Below are 16,623 nucleotides of genomic sequence, written 5' to 3'. Positions count from 1 at the left end.
TCTTCAGTATATATATATATATATATATATATATATATATATATATATATATATATATATATATATATATATATATATATATATATATATATATATATATATATATATATATATATATATATATATATATATATATATATATATGGTGGCCAAAAGTGTGGGCACTCTTTAAAGTTTCATGTTTCTCAACTTTGTGTGCTTGTAGAATATATTAATTTTCACTTAAATAGAAACGTTTGTATATCAAATTGAAGGTAATTTAATGTAGAATTTAATAATAAATACAGTATTACAATATCTGTATTACAAAAAAAAATTATGCGACTAATAGTAAGATCTATCTTAGATTTGCATTTTTTTAAAGTAGTGCTTACACAATCAATACTTAGTAGGATAACCCTTATTTTTTAAGACAGCTACACAGCGTCTTTTCATCGAGTGAACGAGTGTTTGGAGTTCATCTTTCCTAATCACATGGTGCCAAGAATCAATTATAGCTGCAATAAGTTGTCTTTTATTGGATGGGCGTCTTTTTCGTACAAGAATTTTCAAGCGTCGCCACAAATTTTTAATTAGATTGAGATCAGGGCAGTTTCCTGGCCATGGTAACATATCTATGCCTTTATTTTGAAACCATGCTTTGCATACTTTTGCTGTGTGGCATGGAGCTGAATCTGGCTTAAAAATAAATGGTGCGTTGTTGGGGAAGAGATCCCTGATGGAAGGTATCAATTTTGGTTTCAGGACAGTTTCGATGTATTTTTTGGCATTCAGGATGCCATCAATCACTTGAATTCAGCCCACACCATCTGCAGACATACATGCCCAAATGATAACATTTGTTGGGTTTTTTGTAGTTGCTTCAATGCAATCAGGATGAAGTGCTTCATCTACTCTACGTCTCACGTATTTTCTACCATCACTACCAAATAGCGATATTTTACTCTCATCGCTCCAGATTACTTGCTTCCATTGATATCCTGACCATTTAAAGTGTTCCTTTGCCCACTTAACTCGTTTTTCGCGTTGCTTTTGATTTAAATATGGTTTTTTCCTTGGAGTTCTAGCTTGTAGTCTAAATCCTGATAACCTTCTTCTTATTGTTCTTGAACTTACTGCAGTACCCGCTGCATTCATTTCACATCTAATGGCATCTGATGAAATTTTTCTATCTTGAAGGCATAGCCGTTTAATTTTTCTATCGGCAGTAGCACTTGTGCATTTTTTTCGGCCTGATTTGGCTTTATTTTCCACTGATTTCATTTTTTCATAACGTAAACAGAACTTTCGTACTCCAGAACGAGTCACTGAACTAATAACTTGGCCTGCAATTTCAGCATAAGAGAGGCCATTTTCTCTCAATATGACAATTCGGCTTCTTTTTGTAGATGTCCAATTAGTTCTTCTTGTTGATGACATTGTTTAAAATTAGTTTAATTAAAAAAAAGGACTTTTAAATATTCAAAAACAGCAATACTCTACTTAATTGTACTAGTATTCATCATTCCACAAAATATTTCCACTACAATAACTCTTTTACCATGCATATAACCTAAACTATAGTTACAGACATTTGATTGGTATTAAGAACAGTGTTTGTGATTGGCTAATACGCTTTTATTACAAAATACGTCCCTATTCAAAACGATTTGTGTCTGTTTGTTCTACTAAAATGAGCATAACTTTTTTCCTAATACAGTTATTTTAATTTTGTTTCTGCTATCAAATTCTACATTAAATTACCTTCAATTTGATATATAAACGTTTGTTTATATATCAAAGCACACAAAGTTGAAAAACATGAAACTTTCAAAAAGTGTCCAGACTTTTGGCCACCACTGTATATATATATATATATATATGTGTGTGTGTGTGTGTGTGTGTGTGTGTGTGTGTGTGTGTGTGTGTGTGTGTGTGTGTGTGTGTGTGTGTGTGTGTGTGTGTGTGTGTGTGTGTGTGTGTGTGTTACGGTGAAACACCGAAATCTGGAGAATGTCGACATTCACGTAGTCGCTTGGTGTATATCCGAAATATTTGCTAAATACCCTTAGTTCTGACTCTCACCAGTGAATGTCTGAAATATTTGTTACATCCAATTTTATATTAATTTATTCGTTAATATCATTATATTTATTTGATATATTTATTTTTATTCTATATTTTAATACTTACTGACGATAGATTAGAAGAAACATCAGTGTTTGGAGTATCGGGCAACAATGAACCAGGCAATGGCATTTAACCTTAAAAAAACATCAGTGTAGGGTATACCTGGCAAATGTATACCGGGCAGTGGCACTTAACCTTAAAAAAACATCAGTGTAGGGTTAAAATATCGAATAAATGTAATTATATCCACGAATAAATTCATATCAAGTCGAATGTAATAAATATTTCGGACATTCACTAAAGCATATCTGTGATTGTCGACATACTCCGGTGAGGGTCCGAATGTACAAGAATGTAATGAAATATTCGATCTTTCACCGACGTATTTGGTGTTTGTCGACATTCACCGGTGAAAGTCAACAACCACTGATTTCGGTCTTTCGCCGTGACATATATATATATATATATATATATATATATATATAAATATATATATATATATATACAGTAAGAAAATTAACTACACGATCACGTGAGCAGTCAGTGAGCTGTTGGTAATGGCTTTTTCGTCTTTCTTGACTAACAAAACCTCGCTATGTCAAAATTTAACGAAAAATGAAAAATAACGAACTATACAGAACACGTATTTAAAGAAACCTTGATTTGCATGTTCACAGTGGCACTACTAGCGCCAAACTTATACGAGAAGCGCGAAATTTAGATAGACATCATCTCTTAGTTGTATAAACAAGCCTACCAAAATATATATATATATATATGTTACCGTTAAAGTATGAAATCCGTTATTTTATAGAATACCTAATTATTCCATGAAATAACTGATCGTGTCCGTTAAAGTGTAAAACTCTCTTGTATTTCATGGTTTAACTAGTTATTTCATAGAATAACGATCTGCAGCCCGTTAAAGTGTAAAGTAATCTATTAAGGGATTTAAAATCTATACAGGGATTTAAAAAATGTTCGTGTAAAACCCAGTGTGTCAACAAAAAATGTTTTTTTTTAGAAATAATGTTCTTTGTAATTCCAAGTGTCATTTTAGTAATCCTTGTTGTAACAAATGATTTTATGGTACGTTTCCATAAATACCATTTATACGCAGCATAATTAGATAAATTGCTTCTCTTTCATTTTAATTGTCTATCATTAGTTTATTTACAGAATACCCAGTTATTTCATTTTAGATCAATTGTTTATTTTACACTTTAACTGTCTCTCATTAATTAATTTATAGAATACCTAGTTATTTCATAGAATAACTAGTTAAAGTGTCAAATTAATAACATATTACACACTTTAACGGTCACGATCAGTTATTTCATGGAATAACTAGGTATTCTATGAAATAACTGCATTATATACTTTAACTGTAGCATATATATAATATGGCATAGTCCCGTGCCAAGTATAATGTTATTTTTTGTGGATATAGTGAACTAAAAAAGTGAGACAGTTGGATATTATGAACTTTTTTCTGTCTAAGACTGATTTCTTTTTTTTAATAATTTTAAAATGTCTACTTCAAAATGAATACTTGTAATGATTTTTAAAATCATCTATTGGGTGGAATCTAGACAAAAGCCTTTTTTCTTGTTTGCTTCTTTTATATCACTTTTCCATCCCTAAACAAAAGCCAACCCAGACAGATGCATGGACAAATTTTTCCCTGCATCAGCAAAGATAACTAATCTATTATTTTTTGCACACAAGACGAAGAGTAATAAGAAATAAAAGCAAGTTAACACATTTTTTGTTACTACGTATTATTTTTCAGTCAATTTCGCATTTCATTTTATTGGTCATTTATTTAAATAATGTAAAATAAAAAGAAGCAGTTTGTTTGGAACCATTAGTTAAAATTGTTTGCGGAATGGATATAGTGAACTCCTGGTTATAAAATATAGAGGAAACTATTTCAAATCAGTATGAAATCTAATTACCATAAAAGAAAATGAACCCCCCGTCACAACCGTTTATATTGTGTACCCACACATTTATCGGAATTCGTGCACAGATCGTAATTTCGACCTTAACCAGCGAACGATCAATGTACAATTCAGTACCTTCAGAAGTATTAATTTGTTATAGGAACATAGAGGACTTTATAACCCGGCAGATTTAAAGTGCACCAGTCACCATTTACTACACAAATCTTCAGCTGGCTGGATTCGAACTTCCGTTCTCACAAATGTGAGTCCAGCTCCCTGCCAGCCAGGCTATAATGGCCAAACTTTTCTTGTAAAACACTTAAATAATAACTGAGGTAAGCAATTTGAAATGCTTAAGCTTACATCAGAAAAAAAATTTGGTTTAAGAAAAAAAAAACTTGAAATATGTTTAATGCCGCCTAAGTCAAATATTATTAAATTTTTGGGACTTATAGGAGAAACTGTTTAAAGGTAAAAGTATATAATATGAGATTCAATATGCAAGTAAGGCATAAAAGAAGAACTCAAGGATTTAAAATAAATCTTCAGGTGATTGCCCAACATAATCTTTAATTTCCGTCTCACATTATCATAAATTTTTATTTTCATATTAGCCTCAATTTTCGTCTCTTATTAACGATAAAACGAACAGTAAGTTACCTTTCCTTGAATTTTTCACGTACCTTGCTTAGAAATCACTTTAAAAAAAATAAAAGAATTTGTAATTATTTTCTTACACAGAGAAGAATAGCAGTGATATTTCTGATTTAAAAAAAACATAATACTGATAAAAAAAATCGAAAATATACGGTATTTGAACCATTTATTTTGTAAAGAATTTAATAATATGGTAACGAAATTCCGAGTTTAAAAATTATAATTCTTAATAACAGACATTTAGTTTAAAATATAAAATTGAAAATTAAATTTAATCAAATAAATGGATTTCATGTTATGCTCTAACGTATCATGAAAAATTGCCAAATTTTACCACATTAACCTAATTTTATCACTTATTATTAAACCATATTTTATAATTAATTTTACCAGAAACATAGCCAAAGTGCATCATTAAAAATTACTTCACTTTTTGTTGATAACAATGGGCCAGAAACACGATAAATTTTACCATACACCTTTAGTTCTGTCTATACTTTTTTTTCTCTTGAAGATAGTGCTGTACGTTTCTGTTTTTTTTTCGTAATTTTTACTTATTATTTTTTTTAAAAAAATGTTAGGCAAGAGCAATTTTAATTTTCAAGCATTTTAAAAATGTAGCTTTACGAAGCGCAATTATGGAAATATTCTTTTAGACCCTTAATACATATTTATGGACTAGAGAGAATATATTTATTAAAGTTAATTTTCAGAATTACTCCAGCGATATTACAAAATATTTCTTTTAAAAAAAAAGGTTAAAAAAAAATCTGAAAATTACCACTTCTCAAAGTTTCTCAAAGTTTTATTCTTATAATCATTAAAAAGAATAATAACATTTTAACTTAAACCCGTAAGTGGATAACACACTTTTATATTAGTGTCATTTGTGAAGGCAAATATAAGACATAGCAATGTATCAACTAGCAGAGGTCGCCAAAGTGGTCTATATAGACCCCCAGGGGTCTATTTAACAAAAGTGGGGGTCCATCTGAGCCAGGGGGTCGAAGAAAAAACAGTTCTTAATACGTAAATCCCAAATATCTAATTGAGTATGTAAAATTTGCGATTTTTTTTTATAATTGACTCAATATCAGTTTCTTTATGGAACATAAATTAATAAACGCATCATCAAAAACGTGGACATCAACCTGCAAGATGAGTTTGCTGAATTATTATCGGATCTTGAATCAAAGACGCTTTTTAAAAGTTTAACAATAAGTAAATTTTGAACAAATATAAATATAATGCAAAAATTCGTAGAATTTTATGAAATAGCTCAGCCTTTTTATGCTAGCTTTTCCAAGTTCCTATATGGTTGAAGCCGGTTTCAGTCACATAAATTCAATCTTAACTAAGTACAGAAATAAATTTAATGTGGAGTTACGAGGGGATTTAAAATTAAAATTGACCAATTTTGAACCCAATATAGCGAACCTTGCAAAAAAAAATCAGGCACACTCATCTCATTGGTCAAGAAGCAATAAATCTGTAGTTACTTTACTTATTATTTCTATTTACTTATTATTTAATAAATATTAAGGTATTTAAATTTCAACATTAATATATTTTTCATAAAACTATTGTTACACTATGTACAATTACTTTAATAAATGTTTAAATCATAAAATAAATGTACAAACACAGTATCTAATAGAGTTTTATCTTAATTAACGGAGAACTACTTTTATGGGGGTCGATGGAGACTTCGAAAAATTATATAGGGGTCGATGATGAAAAAAGTTTGGCGACCCATGAACTAGAGGAATCCATTCATCGAATTCTATCACAAATAAAATTCTGGTTAGATGAGTTACACAGCTTGGTTACCACTACAACTATTAAATTTTAATTCACTTGTATATAAGTCATGTCAACCCGATTCTGTTTTGAGATTCCTTCGGATAGAAGATATTAAGAAACGATTTTTGAAAACTACCTGCATCGTAACTGCTCCATGAATTCATATATATTTCAGGATTTTTTTTACGGTGTAAACTCTCTTTTACTTTGATATGTTTTTGTTCAAGGACACCAATTGCCGATTAAGGACATGCATTGTCATGATGGGCCCCGAGTCCTCTAAGATTCACATCTAAAAGAAATTTTGTAAAACAGTGTTGAACCTAACTATTGTGTATTGAACCTAACTATCTTCTTTCCCTCTAGGTCGATGTCTTTGGATTCAATATTCAATATACTCGATTCAATATTTTTCTCTCGGTATGTATTCTTTTCACCAATATGAACGCCGAGCAATGTCTTCAAAAACCCTAACCTTCTCTTCTTGTTGTGTTTAAATGGTATGGTGTGTTTCATGAGCAGTTAGAGTTTCAGAAATAATGGCGCTAGTCCCTACCTTTAAATAATTTCTCCTTCTGATACTCTTCCTTTTAGTGATGAGTCATATGATAAATTTTGAGGAACCTAAAAGCAAATTATTTTTCTCTCCATTTGCAATTTTTCAGGAACCGTAACCTTCATAGACCTCTCACATAATTGAGAATAATTCCATGAATTAAATAGTTATTTTTTTTAAAAGAGCACAAATTAAAGTGATATACCACACCACGTAATGACAATAATCAAAGCATTTTTTTATTAAGTAATAAAATATAGAACTTATTAAATAAATACATACACTGTTCTATATTCAGTAAGAAAGATGCAATAAAATTACATTTTGAGTAAAATCATCAATTTTCATAAATTCACTCAAATACTTTTAAAAAAAGCACCGATCAGTTTGCTCTTTAGCTGATGCAACAACTCGATGATTTCGATAAACTATTTATAAAATACACGCTATTTTCCAAGCCGAACACATAAAATTCTAATTCTTCATCCTTGTATTCACAGTTCACTCTTGTAATGGGAACAGCCCGTAAAGTGTGCCTCTGAAACAAAACAGATTTTTAATAAATAAATTGTAAGTAAAATGAGAATTTTTTAAAAGAAATAAATTTAATTCGCTTGTTTTTGAGTTAAATATACATCACGAACATTATCAAAAAAATATTTTTTTACTCAATATAATAATGCGATTAATCAAAGACTCAACCTGATACTTTGATATTTATTATGCTTGGTACGCAAGTTGTACCGTAGCCACCACCCTTAATATTATGCTCCGAAAAACCTTCTCAAAAACCTTCGCAAAAATTCTCAACCCTTCACGAGTCAAAAACTGTATTCACAAGGGTCGCAAATTAAAAATAACGATTCCTTATCGGAACTATCACTATTAAAGATGGCGGAACTAAAGCATCAAAACCAGTTCGATTTTTGGAAAATATTGATTGTGTTTTTCACCTTCTCTTCATGAACAGTCTTAAAGAAAAATTTAAATAAAAAAAATTTGCCTCCCTCGCTACTGATACGACAGAATTTGAAAACGTTTTCGTTTCTTCCTCGTTTATAATGTTAATTTGAAATCTTGAAGATTCCAAATTATAATTGAGAGTCGCGATGGCTCAGGGGAAAGAGCGTTTGCCTTCAAATAACCGGGTTCAAGTCCCAGCAACGGCTAGTCGATACGAATCCGCATCCGACTTGCACCTACCACAGTGCTGACGTGAAATATACTCAGTGGTAGACGGATCATGGGTTGAAGTCCCCTTACCGACAGGCTGACAGTGAGTGATTTTCGTGGTTTTCCTCTCCATGTAAGGCAGATGAGGTTTTTTTTCCATCAAAAAGTCAAAATTACAAGGATACTGAGTTGCACATTTGTAGTCGTAAACCCAAAAATTGGGTTGGCTGTTCAACGCCGGTTATAAAATTATGAAATAAAATTATAATTTAATGCGACAATAATGGTCATTTTCTTATTTCATGTTTAGCAAAGTTGCAATAAATTTATATTATGAATGATGATTATAAAGCAAACAGTATGCGGTGGATTGTCTTTCAGGAATCGCACAAATCGATATCCTGTATGAAATATAGTAAACATACTAAAAAAAAATTTAAACTACATAGAAATAGTACAAAAAGGAAACGCGAAGTAGTCTAAATGCTATTTTATTATATAAAGCAATGATGCCTTTATTGTGAAAAAACCGATGAAATTTTCTTTTTCAATTTTGCAACAACCGACTGAAATATCAAGAGGATGAACAATCATAAATATGAACTCTTAAACATACATGATTACAAATTAGTAAATAAAAATTGTTTTCTAGCGTTGGCGATAAAAAGCTAAAACAGACTAAGCTATTAAAAATTGCGCAGAAATGAGAGGTAAAATGCGAAGAATTCATTTTAGCAAGCTAACTGCTCCATAGTTTTGCATTATCTATACTTCATAATTAGCGCAGGAGAAAGATGTGTCTTATCAAGTAATTTTTTTAATTTTCTTACATATTTCTTTGTTTCTTATATGAGTTTATAAGGGAATAAACTACTTTAAATTGTGGTGACACCAAATACTGAAATAATATATTGCATGAATTAAAATTTTCATAATTATATGGAATTCAAGATTCTTTGAAGTATTTGATTCAAACGTTATCCCTACTCTGAAAAAATAAAAAGGATGTTTAAAACTACCAGAGCAAGGTAAAATTTATCGTTCTTCTGACTCTTCGGGAACACCAAAAATTATCGATAATTTTAACCGAAGTGCTTAAGTAATGATTTTGGAAAAACCAACAATAAGATATAATTTCTTAATCTGGGATAAACTTTGGTAATTTCATTATGATACCTAAATGCATCGCATAAAAACCATTTGGTCAGTTATATTTACCTTAAAGTTTTGTATTTTTACTAAACGTAAGGTAATTAAAACTATTATTTTCAAAACCAGAATTTCTGGGAAACCGTTACCATATGAACGGAAAAAGTACTAAATGAATGGTTTAAATACCGTATACTTTGGTTTTCAATACCAGAATTATAATTTATTTTTTTCCATTAATTTCATTATCTTAGCCCCTTTATCCCCTTATTTCATGCAAATAATTAAATATAAAGTATATTAATTTTTCATAAAAAAATAAATCTACAGAGTGTGAAAAATAATCATCACGGAAAATTTGTGAACTAGAAGTTGCTACTTTTTTTATTAACAAAAACTATAAAAGCATGAAGTATTTCATTAGTATCGCGAGTTCTGAAAATAATACAGAACGAAATAATAGTGAATAAAAATTTTGACACGCAATAACGAGTAGGACAAATAGAATAGATAAAGCAAGCTGCTTTTACATGTAATAACTGCACATTAATATTTATTTAATGCTCATTTATATTAGTTATATTATATAGTGGGCCGGGATAGCCTGGTCGGTAGGGCGGTGAACCCATGTCCAAGAATTCATGGGTTCGAACCCGGCCTGCCGAAGACTCCCCGTGTAGTAAATGGTGACTGATGCATGTTAAATCTGTCGAGTCTCAAAGTCCTCCATGTTCCCATAACATATCAATACCTCTGGCTGTACTGGATTGGAGATTGATCGTTTTCTGATCCAGATCAAAAATTTCGATCTGTGGATGAATGAATGAATGTATGAATGGGTCCGCTCTATAAACGGGTGTGACGTGTGTGTGGCTGAAAACGAATTCTTGGCCATAGATGGAATCACTGAAAAGCAAGAAACGCACCCTCTGCCATAAATTTGCTCGGTTTCACCAAGCAAGTGCTAGTGCGGCAAGTGCCATTAGAAACAACAACAACATATTATATAGTTATATTTATTAATATATAGTTATATTTATTAATATATAGTTATATTTATTTTAATATATTTCTGCGAATATTTTCTTTCGCAAAATTTAATATTTTTCATGCAATGTTGCAAAGTTTCGTTATGTTCCAGAGTTGTTGTTATCTCTTTCCTGTGATATAAACGGCTAGTTTTCTTTCTGTTAGGATAAGCTGTGTAAATAATAATGCAAACAGAATTAAAACTAATATAAACTGTGTAATGCAAACAACATAACTTTACTTATTTCTTTTTTCATGTGTTATTGTGTATCAAAATCAAATTCATGTCAGGCTAGAAATGAAATGTTTGTGTATTTTTTTTCTCAAGTAATTTTAGTATCTAACCATCTTGTATATAGTATGCAGAAAAATAATGCTTACCTGCAGGCGGATGACCTCTCCTTTCGATAAAATCTTTTTGTGCTTTTCAATAAGTTGAAGAGAAGCTTCCTTGATTATGAATGGGAAATTTTCTACTGGAGGAACCTGGTAGTTCAAATAAAGAATAGTTAATTTTTACAAAGCAATTTTCTATTGCTCTTAAATTAAATTTAAAAAATTAGTAAAAAATACAAATATTTTTTTTCTACAGTGAGGACAAAACCATCTTTGAACAAACAAGTTTTAAAATTGCCGGGAGTATCATTTTCTGAATATGTTGATGTGAAGATTGAAGTTTTATTTTGAGGGTGAAAAATTCCAAATTGAAGATAAAGAAAAGTTATATTTATTAAAGAAGATATTTTTTCTGATGCACTTATTTATTAACAAATTTAAGGTATGTTTTTCGAACTATTAATATTGTATTTTAGTACTTGAAAATCAGATCACCTGATCAAAAGTAGGCCATGTTTTCTTTTTTTTTATTTTGTGCATTGTATGTACACAAGGTACATTTCAAGAAAACCACTAATGCTTCTCAACTTTACATTTAGTGTTTTCCCCCATACATTGTACTTTTAACAAAATCGAGTAACTAAACCGTTTTTAACTGCTAGATATGGCCAAAGAATACACATAGGGGAAGAAGGCTAGCATCCATAGGCATAGTGTAAATCAATCCTCTAAGATCTGGTGTGATCCGTATGTAAAAAAGAAAAAAACAGCATCTAGGAATTATTTCTTGGGACGGATTTTCGCCCTCCCCTCCCTAAACCAGTACTGGGGTTGGGGAGAAGGAGAAAGGTTTTCTCTTTTTAGTTATTGCTGGTTTGCTCTGCCTTTTTGCACTATTTATTAACAGTACGATACTATTAATTAAGATATTTCTTTGAAGATACATTTATATCATCCATGTTGATTAAATCTGCTAACACATTTTGACATCGAAAGAAAGAATAAAATGGTGGTGTGGGAGGTAGTGTACCCAACCGTATATGTAGAGCTGTCCAACAACTGGTTCACAGGTAACGTACCTCATGGCTGTCACTTATCTTCTTATGCGTTGGATCTTAGTACAAATAATGTTTTGCTAAGTCTGAGTATGTTGCTCACTCTGTAAGTTGTTTTCCTGGTATAGCATAAAGCCCAGTACAGTTTCCCGCGTCAGTTACGTATTCGAAGAGCTGGACTTTTTCCCCTTTCTATCTTCTTTGAAATGGCTTTAATTGAAAATATTCAATGATAAGTAGCATTGAAATACTCGGCTCTTCTTTAGAAGACGATTTCGTCTCAATGTATAATTGTTCTGAAGTATCGTTATCAATGTGACCAAGATCTGGCCATAAATCGCCTTCTTACGTTCGACGAATTATAGATCTTTGTTCGACGCTATATGAATATCGCGAATTATAGATCTTAATTTGACTCTTTAACCAAATTTTAAACGACTTTGATACTCTATGCTGTATGTTTCATAAGGAGAGTTAGTGTGCCTTGAAAAAATTTTATTACATAATCTGAAACAATACAATATACATAGAATAAAAATCAAACGATATATTAAATTTTAATTATTTAACCAACTAAAGATAAATTGTTAAATTTTTATACATTTTTTCGTCCAGAATGCGACTAAGATTAAGTAAGAAAACGAATGCGTGTTACTTAGCCTATCGTGAATTATTGTGCTAACTACCGAAAGTATGCCAAATCACTTTGGTAATGATTTTGGTAAATTTTACAGTAAAACATGGTTTTTCAATGCGTGATGAAATTTGATAAATGTAGTAAAATTTGTAATTTTTATGATAATACTTTAGAGCAAGGCATAGAAACCATTTATTTGGAAAAATTTGCTTATCAGTTTTTTATTTTTGAATAAAATATGTGGCAATAAGAACTATGATTTTTAAAACCATAATTTCCACTAAACTATTACCAAATGAAGGGTTAAAATACCATATATTTTCGGTTTTATTACCAGAATAAGAATGTTGTTATTGTTTTTTTTTTGGAAAAGTCATTGCCATATATGCAGTAATTTTACCTGAGTTTTTCTCGGTGTACCTTTAAGCACTACTTTCCTTTCAATTATTTTCTCATTCATAAAATTGAACCATTTCACGGATTTTGAAATGAAATAAAATGTTTCTCGATAATTTTACATTTTAGAAGGTTGGCATTTGTATAAAAAGCTAACTTTTATTAGTAGGGCGACAAAAAGATATTTTTAATATTACGACAAAACAACATTTAGTTAGTGTTTCCGTAAACAAACAGGCAATTGGGGTTTCTAATGAAAATTTTTTGTTCTAGAATTGCCAAAACAAATTTCAAACCATAATTTCTTCAATAAATCAGAATAAAATCTCAGTTTAAAAACAAACAAATAAACAATCAACAACTAGAAAGAATATCATCAAATACATCAAAATTACAATGTTTTGTTGTAAGATTTAAAGTGAATTACAAAGAAAAATTAGATTCGGTCAAGCAGAAATAAAACTTGCAAAGTAGATATTAATATTACTTCAATTCATAACAATTTCAACATTATTTTTTTTAAAAAAGAACCTTTTTTTATGTTTAACTGTTGCTTAAATTTATTTAAAACTGCTCACTTTATCTACACTAATTAAAGGAGTTTATTTGAACAAACCGTTGGTCGTTCTTCACGGAATATTTCTTTACAAGCTGAGTTTTGTAATAGATCAACTGGTATTTTAGTCGAATTCTGTACGAAGTGATCAATATGTGTTTGCCTAAAATAAAAACGTAAATAGTTATTTTGATCTGTTAATAATTATATATAGTTATATAGCTTGCAATAAATTTAGTTGCATTAAATAAAAACACAAATATAGTGCAAATATTTTAACTTCATATAAAAATTCACAGAATTTATTTTATATCATACTCAAAAGATTATTTTCTTATAAAGTCATTTTAAGGAAAGTTTTCTAAAAGTAAAGAATGCTTACGAACTGGAAATTTTGTGAAAACAATAAGTACAGTGTTAAAAAAATAAATTCTGATGATTATAATGTGGCAATTATTGCTATGATTTCACTACATTGCTATACTTGACAAGTAACTATATTAGAGCAGTGATGGCTCCGGGGACAGAGCGTTCGCCTTCCAATGATGTGGACCCAGTTCGAATCCCAGCGATGGCTGATCGACACGAATTCCGCATCCGGCTTGCGCAGACCACAGTGCTGACGTAAAATATCCTCAGTAGTAGACGGATCATGGGTTAGAGTATCCTTGCCGCTAGGCTATCCGTGGGAGGTTTTCATTGTTTTCCTATCCATGTAACGCAAAGGCGGGTTAGTTCCTTCCAAAAGTCCCCCACGAAGGCAAATTTTTCCCAATACTTAATCCAGGCGTTCCCTGGTCTTCTGGATTGTGTTCAAAATTACAAGGCTACGGAGTTGAACGTTAGTAGTCGTAAACCCAAAAAATTGGGTCGGCTGTTCAACGACTGTTATGAAATAAAATAAAAGTAACTATATTGATCATAATGCGCACAAATAACAAAAAAAAATTGCCTCTTATAAAACTTTCAAGTAATCCCAAAACAAATTTATTACATTTTTATGATTAATAATATTTAAAACGTAAACTATCGCTAAAATAATTTAAACTTTATATGAATATAACAGAATTTTAGGTTTAATCGAGCAATACTCTTTAAGAGAGTTCTAATTGTATAAAAAAACGAATAATTAAAAGAAAAACCTTAAATAAAAGAGCTGACAACTTACAAGAGATCGAGGCAAAAAAATATAGCGAGAAAGTAGAAAAGTTCTTTACATATTTAAATGAGCGATATTAAAAAAAGTATAAAACACTTTCAGAATAAAAATAATACTGTATCAGAACTATGCCTTAGTATTTTTAATATAAAATTAAATTAAAAAATGTGAGTTTTAATAAAAGAAGATGAAAAAAAAACCTTTAACAATTTGATTATGAAATCGTTTGTTCACATTTTTCGTTTATATCAAATCGCGGGGTAGGTACTTGTACCAAAAATAATAATCTTCTGTACTTATATACTGAAAATAAATTACATTAATACAGTTTTTGCCAGCAACTAATTGGGTGAGCAAAATCTTATTTAAAAGGTCTTGCGCATGATAACGTTTATACTGAATATATGTTTGATATCAATAATATTCACTTTATTTCATCAAACAATTTTTTACCCATGCGTTATTATGCCTAAAAGATTTTTACCTTGCATTAGATCGGATGAGCATTTCCACAATTTGAACAAAAGCTAGTTACTTTATTAAAAATATAATAATTTTATTTTCATACATTATTTTCAAAAACTATTTAAAATGCTTGTTCTTTTATTTATTTTCTTTATTTGGAGCTTTATTAATGAATATTTTCTAAACTGAAATAATTTTAAATCTTACCAAGAGACTTTTAGTTCTTTGTAATGCTTTAGTTTCTTATATCCTTCACAAGTACGACATTTAATTCTTCCTGTTTTATTACAAGGATCACAACTGCAATAAAAAGAGAACTACTAAACACACAGCTTATGCTTCATTAGTAAACTTTTATAAATTTATAATTAAATAATAAATATTTTTAACCATTTTTAAAAGACAATCGTCAAAAATAAAGAAAAGTATAAGGATTAGGTAAAAAGAATTATTTTGATTAACTGAAACCATTGCTTTTCTAAAAATACAGTAAATAAAATATCTTTTTCCTATAAAAATTTGGTTTACGAGACCAGAGGTCACTTTCAAAATATTGACATAAATCGTACATAAAATTTCTATACTCAAGAACTATGAATGCAAATGAAGTGTTAGTAGATCTTTTATACATTTACAAGTTTTAGCAAATTACTTAACTCTTAAATGTGATATATTTTAAAATTCTGTTATCTTCATTTATAGCCAAAAATGCTGTATTTTTGTGTCATTTTTACTATTATTATTACCAATATCTTGAATACTCAAGAATAAAATCATGAATTACTAGACGTAAAATATTACAAGCCGTAATCCTTCACACAAATTTTGATAAACCTAAAAATTAATATTAAGAATAAATTTAAAAATTAAACATTTATCTAAAAGCATTTCTTGTAAGACATCTCCTGCGCATGAAACACTTAAATTGAAAACTAACTTAGATATATGAAATAATAATACTGACCTCACGCGACCAGATCTGCAATACGTGCATCTGTTTTCTGTAGTAGGAGAGCATATTTTGCAATAACTCTAAATAAATAAAATATAGAAATATTTCATTTTATTAAATTTGTCTTATCAGCAAAAGGCTTCCTAGCATAAGCAACTAAGGTCATTTTCGTCCTATCATTGTCTGTTCTGTAAGTTTTATTAACCCCTTAACGATCAGTTAATTTTTAAGAAAACGGTCATAAAAGTGCCTATTTTGCCAAATACATGTATTTGATAAGTGCTGACATCTAGTTTAAAATAAACTAACTGTCTAAAATTACCTTAAAAATATCCTAGTACTGCCATCTGGTGTGTAAAATGAGAGATAAAATGTTTTCCGGGCAAAAGAAATGAATTAGTTTTATTCTTATTGGCACGTTACTACTGAACACTCCAGCCCGGAAATTTCACGGGAGCGAGAAATAAAGGGCGAAACCTCATCCCGTCATTTTCACGGGAGCGAGAAGGAAGGGGCTAAAAAAATTTCCGTTTTCATGCAAATATGCTAAAAATTTCCTAAATCTATCTCAAATGAAGTAACCTCATTGAACTTATGGTGACGTTTTTTCAGTTATTTAAGCGTATATGCTTTCGGGCCTTAATT

The 16,623-nt window shown here is 30.0% G+C and overlaps 1 protein-coding gene across 2 annotated transcripts in view; it reads right to left on the bottom strand.

Moving 5' to 3' along the window:
- Positions 1 to 7,288: 7,288 nt before the first annotated feature.
- Positions 7,289 to 16,623, bottom strand: part of LOC107456036 (protein SSUH2 homolog) — a 37,175-nt gene continuing 27,840 nt past the window's right edge. For both annotated transcript variants that reach the window (XM_087165547.1, XM_087165546.1), the window contains 5 exons: positions 15,991 to 16,058; positions 15,234 to 15,326; positions 13,463 to 13,565; positions 10,804 to 10,908; positions 7,289 to 7,609 (listed from right to left, as the gene is read on the bottom strand). In XM_087165547.1, coding sequence (XP_087021673.1) covers positions 7,466 to 7,609; positions 10,804 to 10,908; positions 13,463 to 13,565; positions 15,234 to 15,326; positions 15,991 to 16,058 — 513 coding nt within the window. In that variant the 3' untranslated portion in view covers positions 7,289 to 7,465. The remainder of the gene's footprint in view (positions 7,610 to 10,803; positions 10,909 to 13,462; positions 13,566 to 15,233; positions 15,327 to 15,990; positions 16,059 to 16,623) is intronic.

This window comes from Parasteatoda tepidariorum, chromosome 6, assembly GCF_982258835.1.
Source record: "Parasteatoda tepidariorum strain Cologne lab strain chromosome 6, Ptep-v5.0, whole genome shotgun sequence".
NCBI classification, from domain to species: Eukaryota; Metazoa; Arthropoda; class Arachnida; order Araneae; family Theridiidae; genus Parasteatoda; species Parasteatoda tepidariorum.
The sequence above is the reverse complement of the archived record's forward strand: the minus strand, read 5'-3'. Positions and strand labels throughout refer to the sequence as shown.